Source organism: Solea senegalensis, linkage group LG1 (genome assembly GCF_019176455.1).
Source record: "Solea senegalensis isolate Sse05_10M linkage group LG1, IFAPA_SoseM_1, whole genome shotgun sequence".
In the NCBI taxonomy this organism is placed as follows: domain Eukaryota; kingdom Metazoa; phylum Chordata; class Actinopteri; order Pleuronectiformes; family Soleidae; genus Solea; species Solea senegalensis.
In genome coordinates, this window is record NC_058021.1 from 34,600,397 (window position 1) to 34,624,647 (window position 24,251).

Genomic DNA, 24,251 nt, shown 5'->3' on the forward strand with positions numbered 1-24,251 from the left:
CAGATATATTAAGTATTTCAAGTTTTGTAATAAATTGCTTGATCTCTGTGGTATTACAACTTGAAAACCACCATATTGGCAGGACAAAATGAACAGCGTCAGTCAACAAACTGAGTCATATCTGACCTCTGAAGTTCTATTAACCTAATAACCCAATTTTTTGCATGTTTTTGGCCACTCCACCATATTAGCCCTCTCCCAAATGCTCCGAAGTGAGTTCCCTGAATTTTTTATAAGCTACTCGGCACCAAAGCAGATTTTGATTGTGATCGTGAGAAGCCTGGCTCTGTCGCGCTCTGTAATTGCCTTGATTGGCGTTGTCGCTGATTGTCAGGGCATAAAGAAACATGAAAAATAGATGTTGACAAGACAGAGGACGAGAGGAGGCGATTCATTTTTCCTGTCACCACCGCGGACAACGAGGTCGCTCTCGGGTGAGAATGTGGACGTCCCACTTCAAAAGTGTGTGTTTTTTTGTTGTTGTTAAACCAGCGTCGGCTCTAAAATATGAATGAACCGAGGCCGAGTCAGGACAGAGTGATGTTAGATTTCCTTCATGTGAGAGCGACTGATGTTGTAGGGGAGGATCAGAGATGTTACTTTTGATCTCAGCGGGGTTTCGTCTGCTTCATGTAGATACTGTAGATTCAAAGGCTCAGTGCTGACTGACAGCGATGCACACGTAAGGAAAACAAGAGCTTATGGGATAAACTCACCTTTGCTGCGGGTGCAGACAGAGGGGAAAAACACATTTCACTGACTTCAAACTAGTGTGCAACTTTTCAATGTACAGGAATGTCTGTTGGATTCAAAACTGTCCAATGAGTTCACAAAGTGTTGATTAATCTCAGTATAGTAGCAGTTTGTTGGGTTAATGCTTCTTGTCTCCACCCGCCCCTGCTCTGTTGCTGTATATATACAAACGCTCCCTGATAGTGTTTCCTGACGGAGCTGATTTTCAGATGCAGGACGCAACAACAAATAATGTTATAGTATTTCTGCAGCTTTTTCTTCACCGCTCACTCTCCTGCACCAAACCCCATAGAGGAAATCAGTGATTTTAGCTCGACTGCTGCCTCGTGTGGCAGTATGCCAAAGTGACAAAATAAGACATTTGAGCTTAGTGATGGAGGCAGCAGTGGATCAACAACTCCTGTGTGTTGTGATGTTAAAATTGTTGATTTTCTCTATGGGGTTAGGTGTGGGAGAGTGCGTGGTTTAAAAACTTGAAATCCCTGTTGGAAAAGTCTGTCTTAACAAATTTTATGAGTGATTTTTTTTTTAATTAAGTGGCTAAATTTGTTTGTTTTCAGTGACAGGGAACCTGGTGTGAAGTTCAGTGGACACTCGGATCACAGTCGACGCCATCTATGTGTGAGTACCTCAAAACAACCACACACTGTAATAACTTTTAATAAGCTCCCTCTCGGTGTGATGGGAGTTTAACACACACACACACACAGCAGAGCTTTTCTGAGTCACTGATCACAACAACTGCAGCTAATCAGTGTTGAAACATCTGTTAACACGGTGACGCACAAACTCACAACACAGTCAAACAAAGGCTGAGTTCCACTTCATTAAACTCACTCCTACTCACAGAAGAGAGAAGGAAAAAAGAAAAATCATATTTTCAGATTTAATCTTTAATTTAAATCTGTAACAGGAAGTTGAGAGGATTTACAATGCAAACAAAACAAAAAAATCCAGATATTTCTGTTTTTCTAAAGAAACTATAAACTGCAAATATGCACTGCACTATGCTATATACACATATATATACATATATACATATATATATATATATATACATGTCATTATTTATATGTATACTATTAATGCTGAGGCGACAGGGAAATAACAGTTCTCAGATGAACCAGCAGATGTCTCCCTCACATAACATTTAACCGTCACAGACTATTTCACCTCACAGCAAAACACACAATCATTATTATGATTGTAAATCTTGTGTGAATCTACACTAACACAAATGATTACCTTCATCTAAAGTAAATGCCAACTATTTTACTATATTATTGGATTCAAACAAGTTTATGTGATTTTTTTCAGCTTCAGCATGATAACAAAGATATCATTAAAACTTTTTTTTTTTTAACATGTTCTGACATTATTTATTAGGAAAAGAATTGAGAGATTAATAATTTGATTATGTTCAAATTAAATAATATGAGCAATATGAAAGAGTTAAATCTGTAAGCTTTTTCTTTTATTTTAATCCTGTATGACCAAGAACCCTAAACGTTTTTAACAGGAGATGAATCATTTTTACAATGTATTATTAAAGAATAGATCATTTAAGATAAAATAATCTCGTTTTAGAGCAAAACATCACAATTTAACACAAAAAAACTGCAGTTCATTCACAAACACAATCACTAGGTGGCCCCAGAGGTGCAGCAACATACAATCATGATAGAATACAAACTCTTCATCTATATACGTATATATAATATATATTCACGTGAATACATACAATTTACAATAAATAAATAAATAAGTAAAAATCTACTAAATTTCATCATAGATAAAGAGTTAAAGGGACATTTCACCATTCTGAAGGTGCTGTATTTTTATTTATTTTTTAAAAAGAGAGAAAAATAGTGAATAAATCTTGTGTGGAGTGATTATATTGGAAAAGTGTAACGACAAACAGTTGTTGTACTTTTGAAGATAAATTGCAGCCAAAAAATAAATAAACAACAGCAAAATAATGGTTAAGAAAAACACAATTTCTCTTTGATATCAAATGTAAAACTAAAATAGAAAAAAATATATGTACAAAATAACTGAAAGATGAGTCAAAATTGAGTTTTCTTGTCTGAAAACAACTTCTAAATGTGAACATAAATATTCCCTCAAACGTAAACTTTCATTAATCACTTAAAATATAATATTTATTCTGTAAAAATTGGAAAAACTCTCAGATAAATTTGAGTAATAATTATTTTTATTAGTCCTCCTCATTACTCAAGAGCATCACTCACTATTTTGCTGCTACCTTGTCTGAATTCCAATGTCTGGTTTCCATGACGACCCAGCTTGAACAGTTGATGGTGTCGTGTTTGCAGAATGTGTTTATCACTAAGACTGAGCTGAATAACTCTGGTTTTCTCTCTTTTGTCGTGTTTTTCACTTCATTTTCTGCTTTTGTGTCACGGCAATATTGTCGACTGTGTCATGCCATGACGTGGTTTTACCTTGCAGCACAAACACACAAACTAGTGGCTTTGTAAAACAGTTGTTTTCGGTGTAACTGAATCATTAGAATCAGTGGATTAAAAAGATTTGTGCACAGAATCGTTCAGTCACTGAACTGAAATACGTCTGAACTGTTGCTGTCACTTAATACATACTAAATACTCCTCTGTTAAATATTGACATTTTAGACATTTGCTTTGCTAAAAGTTGGAGATTAACACATGTTTTCAGGATTTTTTGACCAATCAGTGGCCAGCAGTCTGTCGACGTCACATTTGTCGACGTCAGGACCAAATTTATTTATTATTTTTTAATCTTATATGAAGAGTAAAACTTTTCTACATTCCTAATGTACCAACCTCAATTAAAAATATCTTAATTGGACACTAGTTTGACATTAGTTGTTGCCATCAAATCCATAATCTGGATCAGATCCTGATGAAACTTAGTTTTTCAAATCCGATGAGTTTTGACAGATATTTTAGAGATTTGTTTCAGTTTTGCCCATTTATAAGAAATGGGAATTTCTTGAAAATTATATTGTGTTTGTGACATCATCGGTGAGTCGATTCTTACCAAAATTGAATGGGAACATAATTAGGTGATCACCTACTCATCCCAAAAAACTTCAGATTGAGCCGTAAGAAAAAAAAAAAAAAAAAGGAAGTTGCCCATCTGACAATCTTTGGATTTGGTTTGTTTTTGGTTGCACATTTGGTTCCCAGAACGTTAGCATGCTAACAGAAGGACAAACTCACGCCCATGAAAACATAAATTAATAAATGCAGAGCAGAAAAAGGCAAATCCATACAACTGACACCAAATCATGTGATTGTTGATGTAACTTGTAACAGTAAACTTTTCCTAAAATCACGTTGTTAGTGTTGACCTTTGTGTGGCTGGAGATGGCTAGAGTTATGCAGAGCTGCTTAATACAAGGTGATGGATGCATTTTATTCACTTTTCCACATTTTCCCCTTGAGATAGCTTGTTGTTGAAAAGGAGGAGAAAGTGGAGGAGGCATAAATGCATTTTCCTTTCAGACACATGAGGTTTAGTCAAAGAAAAGATGCAACCTGCCTCAAACTTTGATCTTCACAAATGAACGGTAGCATTAATGCACTTTACCTTCAGAGACAGATGTAAATATATAAATAAAAAATATCTTATCATGCATGATAAGGCAAAGTGAGCCTTTTCCATATTCTTTTCTTATTGAACTGCAGGTCACCCTCATACTTACTGCTAGTACTCAAAGAAATGGTAATGGTTTATATGGCGTTTTCTTGCTCTTCCACTGAGGTACCGTCGCCAAAAAAAACCCACATACTGGTATTTTTAAATTAAATTAGCGTTAGCCTAATGCTTATTGCTAGGATTATAACTACTATAAGTAGTAGTAGTAACAGATGCTGTTAGCGTAGCTTCAGCCTCTCACATATTATTATTAACTGTCACTAGCCGGGAGTAAAATCACTGAGAAGCTCTGGTAATATTTACTTTACCGTCACCTCTACATATAAAACTAATCCTGTCCAAAAAAGGTGTTTAACTGAGATGTGTTGGCTAGCTGCATAGCACATCTACCACTTTAAACTGGCTGACTCTGGCGTTAGCCATTTAAGAACAAGATGTGGCTAATGATCACATGATTCCAACGTCACGTTATTTGCCACATGACAATATACTGTGTGATGAAGCAGACCCCAAAAACTAGCTTGTAATGACCACATCATTTTAGACATATTTTCTTTCATGAACATGAACTATCATCAACAACAACTCCATGCAAAGGTGAATTCAGTTTAAGAGCTAACATTTCCTTTGAAGAAGCAATGAGAGAAATAAATGGATGCAGGGTGTGTCATATTAGCTGCCGGAGAATTAGTATTTTATTCTTTTAAAAAAGCGAGCTGCTGTGAGCCGCGTCTGTCTTTTGCATCCATGCTGTTCTCTCATTAGCTCCAGCTCTTGGTGTGTATATGTGTGTCACAGTAATGTGTTGGATGAGCAGCGCGTGCCCTCCATGGTAATGTGGCCATCGTCGCCCGTGTGGTTCCGGCTATTACAGACTATTACAGACCATTACAAAATTACACCTAACCTCATACCGCGAAAAAAAAACGGTAGCGTTTGATATTCGCACTAAATCTCATTTGTCAGACGAGTTATAAATCCAGCTAAATGGACAATATTTCATATCTCATACCTTCATATCATATTCATACTTAACACACAGCAGACCACACTGACCCCTCATTATTTTACATTATCTGTGCATATACGCTCATTTCTGTAAAAATGTACACAAATGTGGTTAAACTGTGTCCCCAAAGTGACACAGAGTGAACCACAGACCTTTTTTTTACTCTCATGTACTGTTATTTTAAATAGTCAAACAAATAAAGATTTATTCTATTCTATAAAATGCAAATACTCTAAAGTGTGGGCTAAGATGAGGGAGCATTTTTTTTAAAAGTTGCTCAATTTAACAGCAAAATGTTGCTGTAAATTTGGTTAAAAGAGACTTGAAAAAACTAAATGTTGCAAAATTGAGTTGTTGAATTCAGCAACTTTAAAAACTTTGAATTTTACATTAAGATTATATCATTTGACAGAGAACTAATTTTAGTACAATTTTGACTGTGATTACATTTGTACATAAATTAACTTTCCAAAACCTTTCCAAATATTGCTGTAAATTTGGTTAAATGTGGCTCAAATAAACAATTTAGTCATTAATTGAAGTTAAATGTTGCTGTTAAATTTAGCATGAATAACTATATTTAATGCTAATGTTAACCTTTAGATAAAATATTTGACATGTAGAACTAAGTTTGGTACAATTTTGATTCAGATTATTGCTGTAAATCTGGTTAAAAGTGACTTAAATCAACTTACATTTTGTCAAATTTTGTCACAAAATGTTGCTGTTAAATTCAGCTACTTTACAAATTCAATATTTAACATTTAGATTTAATATTTACAGTAGATTAAATATTTAGATGATTAGAATTTTTACTGGTCCTCAGAACCTACTTTCATATCACGTTTTATAAATGACTCCTTAAACATCAATATTTCAACATCAGCATTTAGATTTAACATTGAGATTTTAACATTTGACAAAGAAGTTTAGTGCAATTTTTATTTAGATTATGTTTGGATGTATTTTATACAGCTGAAAATCCAATTGAAGTCACTTAAATAGATGTGCACTGTGTATTTTGGATTATGGATTTTCTGGTGATTAAATGTTAAAATCACCATGAGGAACCTCACACCTATTTACATTTCTCCAGATGAGTCCATTTCCAGGTACTGAATGTGTTTTGGCACATTGTGTCCAGTCTGGTTTATACACTGGACATTTTCCTCTCGTGCTGCACATCTGGACACTTTTGTCGTCTCGCGGATCATGCACTGTGTCTCCATGGAGACGTTTCATTTTCACCTGTTGGACCAAATCACCTTCTTCCCCATGTTCTCCTGAGGCCACCACCATTATTTTTCTTCTGCTCCCGTCATCTTCTCGATAAAAGTACATCCTGATCCTGAAATACAGTCAGATGGAGGAAAGTGTGTGGTTACTGTGGAGATGATTGAAAACTTTTTGACACGAATATAGTAATAATCTGAAGGACAACAATAAGTTCCTCCAACTCCTCCAATTCAAAAACAGATTGAATTGATACAAACAAACCAACAAAAGTGTTTGAATTATAAGTTTTAGAAGATGATTCCACGGGAACATCTCTAAATCGTCGAGGCAGAAATATTCTAGTAGCTTCATAACATCGTCTGCATAAAGACATCATACCACCATGTAATTAACAAAAACTACAACATGGATGACTTTATAGGGTTTAAATTCGATTTTTTTGAGAACATCTCTAAAAAAGTAGGACATTCTAGTAGCTTGGAGTTAAAGAGCCAAAGGCATCATCACCAATTTTCATGTGGACAGTAACATCATAATGTCGTCTTTATAAAGACACACCTTGCTACTTCTTCTACTTATTCTTATTCTTTTTTTCTACTTCAACTTCAACTACTTCTTCTTCTACTACTTCTACCTCTAGTTCTTCTTCTACTACTTTCTATTTTATAGTATTAATATACAGTATATAATAATATAATATTAATATTTCTATTTCTTCTGCCTCTACTGTCCAAGTACATATAGAACCATTTAGATCTACGTCCGTTGGGCACGTCCTCTTTGAAGGTGTCTGCCGCTAAGACCACAGTCAGTGCGTCCTTCAACTTTCACTGAAGAACAAACACCAGCCCATAATAGTCGGCTGATTTGAAAATGTATGTTCATCCAGATCACTGAGGCTTTAATGAAATCCAGTGATGTTAATCGGGTTATTTATAACCAGATTCAAGCAGCAGTGGATTAAGCAACAGATGCTGCAGTTTATTGATTAAGTAGATGGGTGACATTTATTCATGCATTGATAAGCGTCGTTGTAGTAGCAGCTTTTTGGCGACTATTTACCGATGTGAAGAGGATTTCCCACAAATACGATAAAAACAAATGACAGAAGTTGAAAGTGCAGTGTTGTTGATTTGTCTGTTACCATGGTTATTTATGTGACGATTTCTCTGCAACAGATTGTCTTTAGTCGCGGGTACAAAGCACACAGAGTAAATGTGATCACCGTCTGGGACATTTGCCATAAAATCGTCCTAAATTCGGTAGACGCGCTCAGGCTTTGTCAATGTCTTATCAAAATGGTCTTGGAGAACCCCGTCATACTGCGACTGTAATCCACATCTGAAGACGGACTTTCTTTAGTTCTGATTTTGTGGCATTTTTATCCTGCATTTGCACGTTTTTTTGTTTGTTTGTTTTTTTTTAACTAAAACCTGTTGTGAAGCTGAGGACGTGTGTGTTAATGGTCGGGGAGTTGAACCCAGCTGAAAGGCAGTCGTCTCCATTTGGCCTGAAATTCAGCAAATTGCTCACCTCTGACAGGATCGATTTCAGGAAAACATTTTAGGATAATTACACATAGGAACATGTCATTGTTCCATTTAGGCCTTTTTTCTCTACACTGGAGGTTGTGCTGCTGTGTGATGTAACTGTAATTACTTACACCGTGAAAACATGTAAAATTTCCGCATTCAAACATCTAAAAAAAAACCCGACATGATTACTGTGATGTGTTTTGCTGAGTGGTGAACCTACATCGGCTTAAATGTTTTCTCTTTAAATCCATAGAAACACGTATTTGTATTACGGTAATGGACTTTAATTTAATTCCAGTCACCTTATAAAGTAATTATGCATGAAAACGACCAAGAACAATAGTGCTTTTATTTGCATACCTCACTTTTTTCAAATTGCTGCATTTTTAAAATGTGGATGTGGTCTTCTGTTTTGCCAGAGCGTTTGCTGTAAGTGATTCCACTCTGCTTCACAACATCGTCAAACTCGGTCTTCTGTTGTTGTAACTGAGAGACATCTAGTGGTAGAAATGATGTACTGCGTTTTTAAACATTACAACTCAACTGTTGCCGGAACTTTAAAGTTCAGCTTCTCCTTCTACCTCTACTTCTACTTCTTCCACTTATTCTTCTACTTCATCTACTTCTACTTCTTTCTCTACTTCTACTTCTTCTTTGGCTACTTCAGCTACTTCTTTTACTACTTATTCTACTTCCACTTCAACTACTTCTACTTCTACTTCTACTTCTCCTTCTCCATCTACTTCTGCTGGATGGTCATTAGCGGCGCCCTCTAATGCTGGACGTGCGAGCTAGCAGCAGTTTCCTAACAAGCTCTATGTGTTTTAGAGGAGATGACATGTCGGCGTCGTTTTCACCGCCTCCTCTCAGACAGTTGGTCACTCATGTCACTGCCAGCTTCTGCTGATTGCAGTTCAACTTCTTTCTGTTTCTGAAGACTGTCTTGTTTTGTTGTGTGACCATGGCAACTGCAGAAACCTCACAGAGATGACACACAAAAGAGTGGAGAGCATCGGCTTCAAAGTGGCTACGCTACCAAATAATCCTGGTATGATATTATTGATGTTAAAGGTGCAGTATGTTAGGTTTATTGTCAGAATCTGAATATACTGTACACTCCATAAGTACGTCTGTATAAATGTATAATCACTTTCAATTAAAACTAGCAGTAAATAAATAAAGTGGAACACAACAACGTTAGCTTTAATGTTTGAGTTGCCATGTAAACAGATAATACTGTATTTATTATATTAATTAACAAGAGAACTTCAACTTCTGCCACATACTGTGGCTCAGTGGTGGTGTGAGATGTTGTTCAACCGGAGGGTCAAAGATTCAATTCCCGGCTCCTTTAGTTGTTGTGATACACACAATATTATGCACACAAACAAATCCATAATCATAGCTATTATGGAATAAAGTATCACTTGAAAGTTTTCGCGAACTCTGAACTGCATCCGTTTTGGGGGAAATTAAACTTGGAGGAGGTGGAGAAGACAAAACAAGAAAAGGTCCTTCATCTTTCCTGCGAGTTTCTGCTGACGCTTTGACAAACACGACTCATCTGCAGTCAGAGGCACCGAATGAGAGGCAGCGAGTGACTGAGTGATTCACCCCCGCAGCCGCACCAAATCTCCCTCAGCCGATTGTCTGGCAGTAATGGGACTGTTAGCGGGGAATTAACCTGCTAATGAGTCGAAATTAATCACTCTGGGGTTTTTTTAATTATAGATACTGTGCCCGCCGTCGTCGCATCTCGTGAATTGTAAGAGGTTTTACAGTCGACATTAGGACGTTTTTAATGAAACCGCAGATTCCACTTTGTTAAAATGTCAAGTGAAGGTGACGGCGACATAAATTATATAATGTAAGAAATGATATATGTATATACACATATATATGTATGTATGTATATATGTGTGTATATATATATATATATATATATATATATATATATATATATATATATATATATATATATACATAATACATAGTATATAATACATAATGCATAGCAGAGCAATAGGGACAAGGTGATCTCATCTGAGAGGAAGCTGCAGGTGAGTGCTAGTCATTCACTCTGTGTGTGTGTGTGTGTGTGTGTGTGCGTTCGTGTGTGTGTGTGTTTACAAGTCTGTCCTAAAGGTCAAACTGACCAATTTCTCTCCTGGCTGTGTCCACGCATCCTGTGTGCAGCAGACGTCTGAGTGTTTGGGGACCTTTTCTGGCATAATCACTGAGTTTAAGAGGACTAGTAGTTCTCTTAAAGACCCTTTAAAGGAGACTTCCGGAGCCTTATGTCCATACTTTGTGTTCATTTATACATTTATACTTTGTTTTCATTTATACATGGTGTTTCTCTGTTCAATTGTCCAAAATAGTCCTCCGTCCATCATTGTAGACAAACAACAACGAAGAGTCTATATCTATATACATCTATATATATCTATATACAGACTTAAAAATGGCGGAACATTTCTGAGAGCTTCTCTGTGAGATGGTGTGGAATTACGGTAGGTCCACGTTGGGAGACGACGGTAGCTCAGTGGTAGAGCGAGTTATCTTTCAACAATTCCCAGCTCCACTAGTCTACATGCTGACGTGTCCAATTGCTGTGTGAAAGTGTGAGTGAATGGGTGAATGTCAAAAACTGCTTTATATATAAATACAAACCATTTACGTGTCCAGGGCGCCGTGACAAAAACAAGAATTACATCCAGAACAGCTGGGAGGAAACTGGCATGGCTCTGGGGGTGTCGATGCGATCGCTACGCCGAGGCCCGCAACGAAGGAAGTAGTCAAAAGTCACGGCGGAGACATAGGGAAATATTGACAATACCTACCACTTATAATTGATCTCTCCCAACAAGTCATCTTCCTGTCAATGGGACGGCTTACATTCTGTGGTCTTACACATTCCACCGCCTCTTAAAATCCGCTTCCGTTTCACACAATTTCGGATCAAGCGGATCAGTGGTCGTCACGTCTGTTAATGCCTGCACCTTGGTACTCGGCACTGCCCTCTGGAGGAAGTAAGGGTTGGGAGTTATATAACATAAAAACAGACAAAACTGAAGAACAAATGGGCCTTAGGCCGCGTTTCCCTGGAGTGGGGACGGTACGGTTTGTTACAGTACGCTACGTATTTTCTTTGCGTTTCCATGAGGGACGGTACCAAAATAACCAGCCCCAACCGTTCCATTCTTTGGCACCCTTCCTTCCCTTGAGGGTACCAGAGTAAAATGGTACAGTGGAGCTACGCCGGCCAATTGAGCGACAGAAACATGTCACTCCTTGCGACCGGTGTTTCTCCAACGCCCGCAGTCTACTCTCATGAGAAGCTTGACATCTTGTCCTCCATTTTGTGTCTGTGGTGTCATCGTTTGTTGGCGCCCCGTCGGCACGGCCTAACACCAAACCATGATGGAAACACAGCAGCAGAGACAAAAACGTGGTCCTAATGAGGCAGAATCTCATTTTTGAGGAACTGGTTAAGTTTAGGACAAAGAATTGAATTGTGGTTTTATGTCAAAATGAATGGAAGTCAATGCAGAGTCCTAAGAAGAATAGCTTAGCTGCACAAACCTGTGTGTGTGTGTAACAGAGTGTCCTAACAGTCAAACTGACCAGTTTGTCTCCTCGCTTGCGTCCACTCTTCCTGTGTGCAGCCGTGTGTGTCCGTGTGAGTGTGTCTCTTTAATGAAGCCTGATTTTGCTGCTGCTGAGTCAAAGCCGTGCGTGGTTAAAGATAACAGAGAGAAAAACAGGAATAATTCGTTCTAGCGGCAGCAGCATAATAAGGACACAAAAACAAAAGAATATGTGTGTGCCCTGTTCGTCAGAGGCCAACAGAGTTTGTCTTTCAGGGTAACGTTAACTTTTTACGAGTTTTCTTTTCATAAAAAAAGTTAATTTCATAACACATCCTGTGAGAAAAAACACTTTAAAACCAGATTAAATGGAGCTGTGAAGAGACTATCTTCACTTTTATGATGAAAACAGCCGCAGAAGGGACGAGTTGTCCGGCATATTACCAGATTTATGTGTCCCTTGTGTGTTTTTATTGTGTTCTCATTGCTGCCCGTCACATATCAAGTGACACACGTCAAAGCCCAAGGACGCCTGAGGTTAAGTTGAGTTTGCACAGGAAGATATGACTTTTTTTTTTTCTCTGTTTTCAATTTTCAACTCCTACTATTATTGAATTAGTTTCTGCAATTTGTGTATTTGTGCGTACGTTGTGGCTGTGCTCATGTTTTTATTTTTTAATTCTTTTATGACTTATTTGTGAATCACCCAGTGTTTATAATTAATTATTTTGAAGGACTAAACTAAAACATCTTGGACTCCAGGGGTGGAAAAAATTGTCAAATTGAAAATATATTGGGATTATTTTCTTAAGCCATTAAAAATAACCCTAAACACAAAAATCAAACAAGTAGCATTCGTCGATTTTAAGGCCCCTATTTGTGCTGTGTCATATTTTGAACGCCTTTTTAAATATAGTTAATTTTGACTGACACGACATAAGCAAATAATAATGTTAAAAAACAGAGAATTGTATGAAAGCAGCTGATACATGTCCAAAAGCATTTGCAATTAAATGTAAACTGTAAACACCCATTTCAAAAACAAAAAAAGAGTTAGCCTTGGCTTGATGTGCTCTCTCTGAGGGATAAAGCAGTCACACGGCTGTCGAATTTATACCCACACATTGTTAAATAATGTCGACCAGCGCTCTCTGAACACCTGCTCTGTTGACCTGCTGCTCTCGCATCAACAGAAACCACACGGCTAATGATAAATCAGTGTGTTGTTGCAGAAACTGTCTGTGATTATGGAGATGGAAGGCATTCAGGAAAAGTCACACTTATAATGACAGAAGGCAAAGTTTCACAGTGTCACAGTATCACCACTATATCATTGTTTATTGGTAACAATCTGTATTAAAGGAGGTTGTTTGTGCACCATGGATAAATCCATTTACAGTAATAATTGAAACATGATATTATTACATTTCAGGACAGATTAGACATTATCTCACGCTATAAAGGAGCAGTGATCTGACAAATCTGCAAGAGGAGAAACACTCTCAACATCTACTTCACTTGGATTTGCAGATGATAAATCCTTCTTTCTTCTGCTATCATCTTCATATACTTTTATATATGTATGTATATATATATATATATATATATATATATATATATATATATATACAAATATGTGTGTGTGTACATGTACAGTGCACTTGGATAATATCAATATAGTATCAAAACACAATTTAAACTAGAATAGACCAGAATCAAACTCCTGCTAACAGGAGTTGTTGATCCACTGCTGCCTCCATCAGCGAGTTCAAATTGTGTTACTTTTGTGACTTTAGTGTTTGAAATCCTTCGTTTGGATGTCCCTCAGTGACACAATGTGACCACACGAGGCAGCAGTAGACCAGCAGCTCCTGTGTCCCCACATCTAAAAACAATGATTTTCTCTATAGTGTTTGGTGTGGGAGAGTGAGTGGTTTACAAACTTCAGTTTCCAGTCAGAAAAGGCTGTTTTTCCTTAGATTTCAAGTGTCAGTACCTCATACAACTGCAGTTTAAAAGATCATAATTATGATGTTACAGTGTTTATAGTGTTGATGTAGAATTTCTTATTGTTCAGATACATTGTGAACGACTCAGTACTGAATAAATACACGTTGGTGGATTTCGTTGTGCTCTGAAGCGTGAATGATTTCATTCATCCCCCTTGGACACTCTAAATTGATCGTAGGAGTGAGTGTGAGAGTGAATGGTTGTTTGTCTCTAGCTGTGTGTGTGTGTGTGTGGCCCTGAGATGGACTGGCGAACTGTCCAGGGTGTACCTCGCCTATCGCCCGATATAGCTGAGTTTGGCACAGCACCCCCCGCGACCCTCTGGTGGAGGATAAAGCGGTAGATGATGACTGACTGACTGACTTTTTATCCGGGCCAATAGAGTGATATTTATTAATTAAATGTTCTTTTCTTCCATGTGTCGTACAGAGCGGCAGCTGTTTCTCTGCACAGCTCCACTTTTTGAAGGAACAGACCTTGAAAAACAGTACGCTCTGCTGTGGTTTATATAACCAGCGCATTTGTAGTACAAAGTACAGACTGATGAACAGGAAATGATTAAAAAAAAAAATATAATTATATGATAAAAACTATCCTAATATTTTCAGTTTGCTCAAACTGGAGGGTTTGTTTAAATGTTGGTATTTCGGTTTCACTGCCTTTATTTTCCTGTTGTGGTTTGGTCTCTCTGTTCCCAGAGTGTCGTTTCCAGCTGTTTTCAGAATAAAGCTCTTGAACCCCCCTTCCCGTTGTTTTTGTTCAGCAACAAACCACTGAGCTCACAAAATCAACAAAAAACAGGCTTGACATTGGCTTTTTGTTCACGTTTAACATTTAAATTATGTTATATTCAGAGTTATTTAGATTTTCTAAGTCAAAAATAGACTATTTATTGCTTAATTTAAAAACAGGTCGGGGATATGAAGAGTTTTTTAGAGCAGTAGTAATTCACTTTTTTCCAACCTGTTTTATTAGCTCAATGTTGCCGTGGGCAACTCTCGTGATGTTATCCATTCAAATCTAAATTCCCGTTTTTAAGCCTCGAGATTGACCTTCGCCTCTTGGTGCGTTTGCCGATATCCGATTAGCCATTTCAGCCAATATCAGCCGATACCGATATGTGCTGATAACATCGTGCAGCCCTTTAACTCATCGGGAAAACGTTTACTCACCTTATTAACAAATACAAATATAGCCGCCCCCTGGTGACTATTCCATGTATTCTAACTTCCTAGTTAGCTTCAACTGGCAAACCTGGAAGAGCAAAATCCACTTTTTATGTAAATGAAGCACTTCTTGTGTGCAGTGTGAGGATTTAAAAACAGCGTTTGAGTTTGTATGGAGCTCATTGTGGGATTGTGTGAACTCATCAACACACATTTATTTATATAAATATATACAAATATACATATAAATATATATATATACATATAAAAATTACACACAGAGGCAAAACATCAGAGCTGTGAGTCTGTCGGCTTGGTGTGGAGATAAAGTGCACATTATGTAATTACATGTAAATATAGTATTTAAAATCATTAATGACACAGTGGTGCTGAATCATTAGTAGAAAATGAAATGTAATTAATTGCAGCTCGTTTCTGAAAACTATTTTAAAATATATCTTCTGCTTCAAGCCGTGCTCCTCCCCCTCCTGTCTTATCAGCCAGCTGATAGGACGGAACAACAGTGGAGTGTGTGAGTGTGTGTGAGTGTGGTATAACAAGGGTGAGACAGAGAAAGAGAGGGAAAATCCACAGCAGCTCTCTCCTCCAGGTTCCCACTCCCTCGTCATTGCGAGCGAGGAGAGGACGAGTTTGCCACAGCTGCAGCAGCAGATGTTTGACGGGACTTTCATTCTCCTGTGAGGAAGCCAGGGTCGATAACGAGGATGACTGAACGCCGCACGCACTAAGAACCTCGTGCACAATTGACAGCTGAAACCAGGGTTAGGGTTAGACACCATGAACACCACGGGACATCTTGGACTTATCCAAGCCTTCCAAAACAGGACCCAAACTGTGGCCACTTTGCCACTTCACAAAGACCTGTCGGCCGAGGACAAGGACTCGTCTGCAGGATGTTACGAGCAGCTGCTGATCTCCACGGAGGTTTTCCTCACGCTGGGCATCGTCAGCCTGCTGGAGAACATCCTGGTCGTCGCCGCCATTGTCAAGAACAAGAACCTTCACTCGCCGATGTACTTCTTCATCTGCAGCCTCGCTGTCGCGGACATGCTCGTCAGCGTCTCCAACGCCTCAGAGACCATCGTCATTGCGCTCATCAACGGCGGCAACCTGACCATTCCCGTGACACTGATCAAAAGCATGGACAACGTCTTCGACTCGATGATCTGCAGCTCTCTGTTGGCGTCCATCTGCAGCCTGCTCGCCATCGCCGTTGACCGCTACATCACCATCTTCTACGCGTTGCGATACCACAACATTGTCACACTGCGGCGAGCCGTGCTGGTCATCAGCAGCATCTGGACGTGCTGCACCGTGTCGGGCATCCTCTTCATCATCTATTCAGAGAGCACCACTGTGCTCATCTGCCTCATCACCATGTTCTTCACCATGCTGGTTCTCATGGTGTCACTGTACGTCCACATGTTCCTTCTGGCCCGGCTCCACATGAAGCGGATCGCGGTGCTGCCGGGCAACGCGCCCATCCAGCAGCGCGCCAACATGAAGGGCGCCATCACGCTCACCATCCTCCTGGGCGTGTTCGTGGTGTGCTGGGCGCCGTTTTTCCTCCACCTCATCCTCATGATCACCTGCCCCAGGAACCCGTACTGCACCTGCTTCATGTCCCACTTCAACATGTACCTCATCCTCATCATGTGCAACTCCGTCATCGACCCTATCATCTACGCTTTCCGTAGCCAAGAGATGAGGAAAACCTTCAAAGAGATCTTCTGCTGCTCACACGCGTTCCTGTGCGTGTGAGACGTCAGCGCGGCTTCAATCTCGATGCTCTGAGCTTTAAATGAAAGTTGGCCAACAGGGACTTTGATGTTTCGGGCTGTAATATCTGCTGTTGCTGCTGCTGCTGCTGCTGCTGCTGCTCTCACAGTGGCTTTAAATGATGGATGAGTACGACGTTTGCCTCTGGCATCATGAGTCAGGTTTGCTTAGTGAAGACGTACGTTTACAGAACACCTTGTAATATAGAGGATTGAGCTGCAGATAAATGCTTTCTGCTGCTTTGCTCTCAAGTGCAATTTGAAGTCAGTATGAGCAGCATGTATGTAAAGAAAAATCAAACCCATCATGATTACCTTAAGGAAATGTATGTATTATAGTACTCTGACGTGATTGTTCAGGAGTTTTATTTTGTTGTTGTTGAGGTACAGACGACTCACTCTCACTGACAACCGCTTAACAAAAGACTCATGTCACTGTTTTGCCTCATTGTTGGACAGACTTTTCCAACAGGAAACTGAACTTTAGAAAGTGCCACACCAAAGTCCACAGAGGAAAATCATCAGATTTACATCACGGCACACAGAGGAGTTGTTGATCCACTGCTGCCTCCATCGATAAGTCTGAATGTGTCGTTTTGTGACTTGGGTGTTTAAAATCCTTCGTTTGGAATTCACTTCAGTGGCAGCGACTGTGTCCCTGAGAGCTAAAAACACTGTTTTTCTCGATGGAATTTGGTGTAAAGAGAGGCGATTGGTTTACAAACCTCTGTTTCCAGTCAGAAAATGCTGTCTAATGGCAAGAAAATAACAATACACAAACGAGACAATACATAATCTTTAAGACATCGTAGACTTAAGATGGTGTAGATTTGATGAATTTTGTTTTGTTTTGTTCAGTGGCTAAAAATCTGTCAGTACCTCAAAAAAAATTTAATTATCCCTGCAGCCTAAAAACTTTAATGCCATAGTGCATGTACTTTATACAGTAAATATAACATTATATTTGAAACTACCTCCTTGTTTGAGGATGTAATTGTAACATGAGGGTATTTTTACACACTGGTACGGTAGTCCCTGACATCTACAGACCAAGCACTTTATTCCTGGAGATCACTTAACATTCAATGGATTTTTTTTTGCAGTTGACTTTTATTCCTGGTCATGGAGCTTTATCCTGCTGGAAGTGAGCTTAAGAATATAGAAAACAACTCTCAGTTTGACCTGTGCAAAGCAGAACAATGACTAATTGGGTTTTAATGGACCCAGTTTAACGGCACATAACCGTCACCACGCGACATGTTGACGCGACCCTACGAGGTTTGACTCTCCCAGATTTGTGTCGTGAAACTCCCGACATGAATGTTTGTTCTGAACATTTCTGACCAGAGAACTGCTGCTGCTCACTGGACATTTCTCACGTCAATATGGGTAAAAAAAAAGAAAAAAAAAAGCAACAACTCAAAACTGTATTTGAGTAAAAAAACAACAACAGTTTATTAACTGCTTAGCACATGGACAATTTGATTAATAAGCAGGCTTACAGGAGTTTCTAACAGATTTCTGGTGTAAATACAGTGTATGTTCTTTTTGTTCAGCATTACAATGAAAGTAACAACAAAGCACTTAAGCGTGTTTGTGCCAATCATGAGGTCAGGTGGTCAGAGTTAGTAGGAACAGTTATTACTTTTGCCATATTAGACATCAATTTATGGAAAAAAAATATTTATTTTTAAGTGTTATTTTGGATTTTAATCTGTAAATAGTGTAAGGGTAGAAAAAAAAGAATAAATACTATGTTGTATTTGTTTCTCGGCTGTTTTTGAACATTTACACCCAAGATTTTGTTGTTAAAATGTGGGGTTTGTAAAAAACTGAACATGAATACCCCGAATGTACAAAAACAGCACATCTACAGTACAATTTTAAAACGGGAAACCTGAATAATGTGAGTTTTTTTTGTTACTTATAGCTCATGTGTTTTGGCTAACTTAGCCTTTGGCACGTACTTAAACTAAGTGCATCACAGTTTCCATAAAACGTTGCATATTCAGGGGTAAATCTGTATACTTGTGTTACTTTTAAATGCAACCGGCTAATACCTGGCTGGGGCTAATGCTAGAGCTAACCAACAAGTGAACATTTACTCACATAAACACAACTGGAGACTTCTCAGCTAAGGGTTAAAGCTAGTGCTAACCGACAGGCATGTTAATATTTAGTAGTGTTACTTGTGTTGTAAACACATTTGGCTACTTTTGGCAGGGGCTAATGTTAGACCTAACCAACAGCCTATTGATTTGTGTTACTTTTGTTGTAAATACATTTGGCTACTTTTGGCTAGGGATAATGCTAAAGCTAACCAACGGCTATGTCAATATTTATTAGCATTACTTGTGTTGTAAATGCAACTGGCTACTTGGCTGGGGCTAATGCTAGAGCTAACCAACAGCCTAGTGACTTGCTTACAACTTATCTTGTAAACACAACCACCTACTTGGCTGGGGCTAATGCTAAAGCTAACCAACAGCTATGTCAATATTTGCTAGCATTACTTGTTTTGTAAACGTAACCGGCTATCACTACTACTAATTCTAAATTGTTTTTGCTAATTCTAATCCTCGACTAAGGCTAATGCTGAAGTTGGCCTACAGCCAAGTCATCGTTTACTTGCATTATTTGTGTTGTGAACTGGCTACTGCTCAGCTGAGGCTGACACTAGCACTGCTAACAAACAGCTATGTGAATATTGTGACAAAACAATGTTTAGCTCAATTTTCGCTGTTTTTTTTTCCCAAATGTTTGGAATAATTTTCTTGTAGACTCATGGTGCACCCATACACAGCAACTGTTGATCTAGAGTTTGCGATATTGCCTCATGCTAAAATTCAATTATTTAAACTCAAGCGACTAAATTATCGCTGAGAAAACACTTAATTTAGAGTTATTTTACCAAATTTAACTGAGAACAGGGCAAAACTTAAGTTTTTACACCCCCCCAAAAAGTGACTATAATTTGAATTAAAACAACATTTCCTGGTGAAACCTCAGATTCCTGTTGATTTCCAACCAGAGCTCTTGTGAATTTGCACACAAGTGGTTCACATCATGCACATGTGAATGCACAGAAATCTATTTTTCCGTCACGTATGTATCTACATGTTTGTGTCGTGAAGCTTATGTCCCTCGCCTTAAACACTGTCTGTTGCACTGTGACGTAAGGAGCGACCATATCCTCTGCGACGGTTCTTCACACACTGGTCAATCTTGCTATTTGGAGCACATGCTATTTTCAAAATTGCCTTATTTATGCACTTACTTCTGCCTTTTTAAACTTGAGAAAGTGCTTCATTCTGAGCTCATGAGACACACGAGGCATAAACGGGTTTGTTTCAAAAAGCTTGCAGTCATTTGTGCTAAATTGAAGATGTTTGCTTGATGAATACGTCCTTTGTTGACGTCAATAAATCAGATCTCAGCACCAACTCTGTTTGTCAGCGTTTTTCTGAGCTTCAAACTGTTTGTCAGGTGGTTGACTTCACATAATTCCCTCTTAAGAACAAATGTGCTGTGAACGAGATTATTTCAAAGACTAAATGTCACTGCTTCTCACCTGACGTGACAAATTACAGCTTTTGTGCAAGGAAAATGTTGTCAGTGAATAATTTAAACTATGGCTACAGCTAACAATTATTCTCATTCATGATTAATTTGTCTGTCAGAAAATGGTGAAAAATGTCACTCTTCCCTTTGCAATTTATAACCAAATATCTTAGTTTCTCGTTATTTACAGAGATAGATGTATAGTTTTCTCGTTATATACAGAGATAGATGGACAGGTTTCTCATTATATACAGCGATAGATGGACAGATTTATAGTCATATACAGAGATAGTAGGTGGATAGTTTTCTCGTTATATAGAGATTAAATGGATAGTTTTCTTGTTATATAGAGATAGATGGACAGTTTTCTCGCTATATACAGAGATAGATGGACAGTTTTCTTGTTATATATAGATGGACAGTTTTCTCGTTATATACTGAGATAGATGGACAGTTTTTCTCATTCTTACAAAATAGTTCTCTTGTTATAACTAGATAGCTTCTCGTTAGATACATAGATGGACTGATAGAGACTCTTTTGTTATATGTTTCTTGTTATGAGTTGCTTTTCTTGTTATATACATGGTTGATAGTTTTTTGGGAGATTGTTCTCTTTATTCATTGATTGAGTGTTGTCATTATTATCTCGTTATAATGAGTACACGTTCTTGTTATATACATGGATAGATAGTTTCTCTTTAGATACATAAATAGACGCATACATTGATAGACTTTTGGTATAAAGCGATGGTTTCTCTTTACTCTTGATTGATTGTTAACTTTTTTCTCCTCGTGAAAAACGGCTCAGATGTTTTCTCTCCCCCTGTGGCAGTTCTTACTCTTCTATACAAATTTTAAACTTAACGTGAGGGAAAATGTGTTTGTGTGGATTATTAATAAAAGTGAATGATAAGATCTCGTCGTTTCACCGCAGCTTCTCCTTATCTCACATCGTCATCCTCCATTTTCATGCCTCACTCGCCTCGTCTCGTATCATCAACCTCGGCTCCACAAAAGGAGAAACTCCTCTTTTCATCAGGTCACAAAAGCATCCACCTCCAGCATCATGTGTCTGCCGTGGGTTTCATTGACACGCTGAGATGTCACCGCGTCGCCCGCAGCGACACCGTGTGACTGTTCGGCCTTTACAGAAACATTCTTGACATGTTTTGACACAGACGGAGAAGTTTCCCTCACAGCACGATCTCGGTCTATAGGTGTGGAGACAGCGCTGACATTCACACAGCGAGAGTTTTTAATGCAGCACAAAGACAACTACTCACGCTTTATTATGTTCTAAGTCAATACAGAGTGAGTCACATTTCACACCACCCACACACGCTTACACCTGACGCAAGCATTATTTTTAGTGAAGTGAAGAACATGGTTTTACGTTGAAAAGTCCCAGGAATTATCATGTTGATTGTGCTGTATGGTCAAGGTTACGGTGGCACTGAGGGACTCATTATTCCTGCTGTTTTTCTTCACCCAGCTAGAAAATATAAATTAAATATATTAAATATAAATATAAATTTCACAATAAATTGCTGCTGCTCTTGCTCGTCTTTTACCACTTCTTTATACTTTACATTACAAACATCTGGTTGGACTTAAAATCACTTAAACCTGAAATAAAACAACCCATTCCATCACTACTTAAAAAACATACATACTAAATATATCATATTGTGTTTTATCTCATCTTATCATGTAGCATCGCATTGTGTCTTTTGTGCATCATATCACATCTTATCGCCTCACTTCTTATTACATCACATTTTATTGTATATTGCCTCGTATATCGTACTGTACATTGTATCGTATATCTTACAATGTATCGTATATCATATCATATATCGTATCATATTGCATCATATCATATAGTATCGTATCATAGTATTGTATCATATCGTATCGTGTCATATAGTATCGTATCTCATCACATCCGTATCACAACCTCCACGTGTGTGATTTTAACATTAACAATGAAAACTTGTTAATGTTTGAAATAACCTTGATGTGAATGACGCCATAGGATTAAAATCTAGTTCAATTTCAAAGTTACCACCGGACACAGGACAGGACAGAATAATGATATTTATACATTGACACATTTATCACATTAATGATAAAAATCTGCTTCCATTGTGTCGTCCATTAATCCTCTCGTTGTTCTGTCCTTGTCTTTTCTCAATCCTTTCAATCTCTTTCTCTGTTTAATTCCATACTTTTTTCTTCTTTTTTTTTAAATGAGCATAATCCTGCTGTGAGACAGTGATGCACTGCTTCATCTCAGCTCCTGACTCCAGGTGCACAGATGAATCCCGATCAGCTCCAGAGAAGCCTATTGGCTCTCTGCGGTGTCTCGCTGCCTCGCGTGGATCATTTACATTCTCGCCGCCGACTCGTCCCATAATCACCACTTCATTCTCAGCATTTTTTTTCTTTTTTTCCCACACTTGATTTACAGGAGGTAAAGGATTCTTCGCTCTCTCTCTCTCTCTCTCTCTCTGTGTAGGGTTTCTCACATTTCCTCTCTGTGGCACAGCATCGCTCCTGATCCACATTAGCTCTGACTGTCTGCCATCATCACTCTGGCCTCCACTGGGATTTGTGCACTGAGCTCGCTGCGATAAATGAGTCCGTGTTGACTCTCGTCTAATGGTGGAATCTCCCTCCAAGTCAGATTCTCTCTGTTAGGTTTAATCAATGCTTCAAAAGAGGAAGTGCAATTCGACTGCGGGGGTTCTCTGAGAGAAACGTGCCACACAAGTGGATTAAATGTTTCTTATATTTATCTAAAGGTCGATATAAAGTAGATTTTTAAACCCCTTTATAATCCTGATGGTTCAGTGATCATCCCATAGCCTGCACCAAAGCAACACAATGTTCACGGTGTATACGGGTGCTGGAAATCCTTGAAAATGCTCAACGTTCATCGTTGCATATAAGATGGAAGAATACATAAATAAATAAATACTAAAAAGTGGGCCTGGACCTCGCTTTAAAGCAAAATTCCGTCTCTTTTTATGTTTAATTAATATTCATTTAGTTCAAGGGGCTAGAGTTGCATTCAAAAATAACCTTAAAAGTGCTTGACTTTGACCTTGGAAAGCTTTTTTGAACAATGGCTCCCAAAGACTGGTTTGAGACCCATAAATGGGTTGCGGGAGGGTTTTTTTGGGGTCCCCCAAACTAATTTTGCAGAGCTGTTCCAACCCCTTTTTTAGTAAAAATGTATGTGTACAAATTTTAAATATTTAACCACACAATTCTTAGAGAAGTATTAATTTTCCAGTCAAAATGAGCTGTAATTATTAAAAGTAGTCTCTACATGATGTATTTATTTCCATAAAAAATGTGCTTATTTGATAAATAAATACCAAAAAATGGACCTGGACCTTACTTGTGTGTGTTACAGTGACTATTATAAAACACAATTTTGTTGTTTATAGCAAAATTACATCTATTTTAAAGTGGTAGAAAGAGTGAAATCATCATTTAGATCATCATATTAATTTACCGCAGCTGCAAGGCTTTTTCCTACCCTTTCAGTAAAGATGTATATGTGTATATGTTTTAATCAACATGTATAAAATGAAGTTTAAATTCATTTACCAAGCATCTCTTTGAAAATGATTAATGTACCCATTCAAAATGACATCAGGTTTTATAGATATGGCTGTAAATTAGTCTTTAAAAAGAGGATCCCGGTATATAAAGCTGCAGATCTTATAAACAATAGTAAAAATGTAAAAGTGTATTTCTATGTTTTTTTTAAATAAAATGACACCTAAATTTAAATTCCTACCAAATCCGTTATCTGATCCGACATACACACACCAAATTTTGTTCAAATCCTATTGAAATTTCTTGAAAATGTGATCTTTTTTGTGGTGGACATCAGCAATGGGTAGAAAATAATCAAC

General features: G+C 38.1%; 1 protein-coding gene and 1 long non-coding RNA gene across 2 annotated transcripts in view; both read left to right on the forward strand.

Annotated features, from left to right (window-relative positions):
• LOC122769547 overlaps positions 1-24,251 on the forward strand; it is a 71,969-nt gene that overhangs the window by 30,767 nt on the left and 16,951 nt on the right. The window contains exon 2 of the long non-coding RNA XR_006360443.1: positions 1,314-1,374. This is a non-coding gene — a long non-coding RNA (uncharacterized LOC122769547). The remainder of the gene's footprint in view (positions 1-1,313; positions 1,375-24,251) is intronic.
• On the forward strand, positions 15,550-17,264 carry mc4r (melanocortin 4 receptor). The gene has a single exon (XM_044025996.1). The coding sequence runs from the start codon at positions 15,761-15,763 to the stop codon at positions 16,742-16,744; it is 984 nt and encodes a 327-aa protein (XP_043881931.1). The 5' UTR covers positions 15,550-15,760; the 3' UTR covers positions 16,745-17,264.

Excerpts from the sequence above, each read along its gene's own strand:
- mc4r (XM_044025996.1), top strand. The coding sequence starts at position 15,761 with ATGAACACCACGGGACATCTTGGACTTATCCAAGCCTTCCAAAACAGG.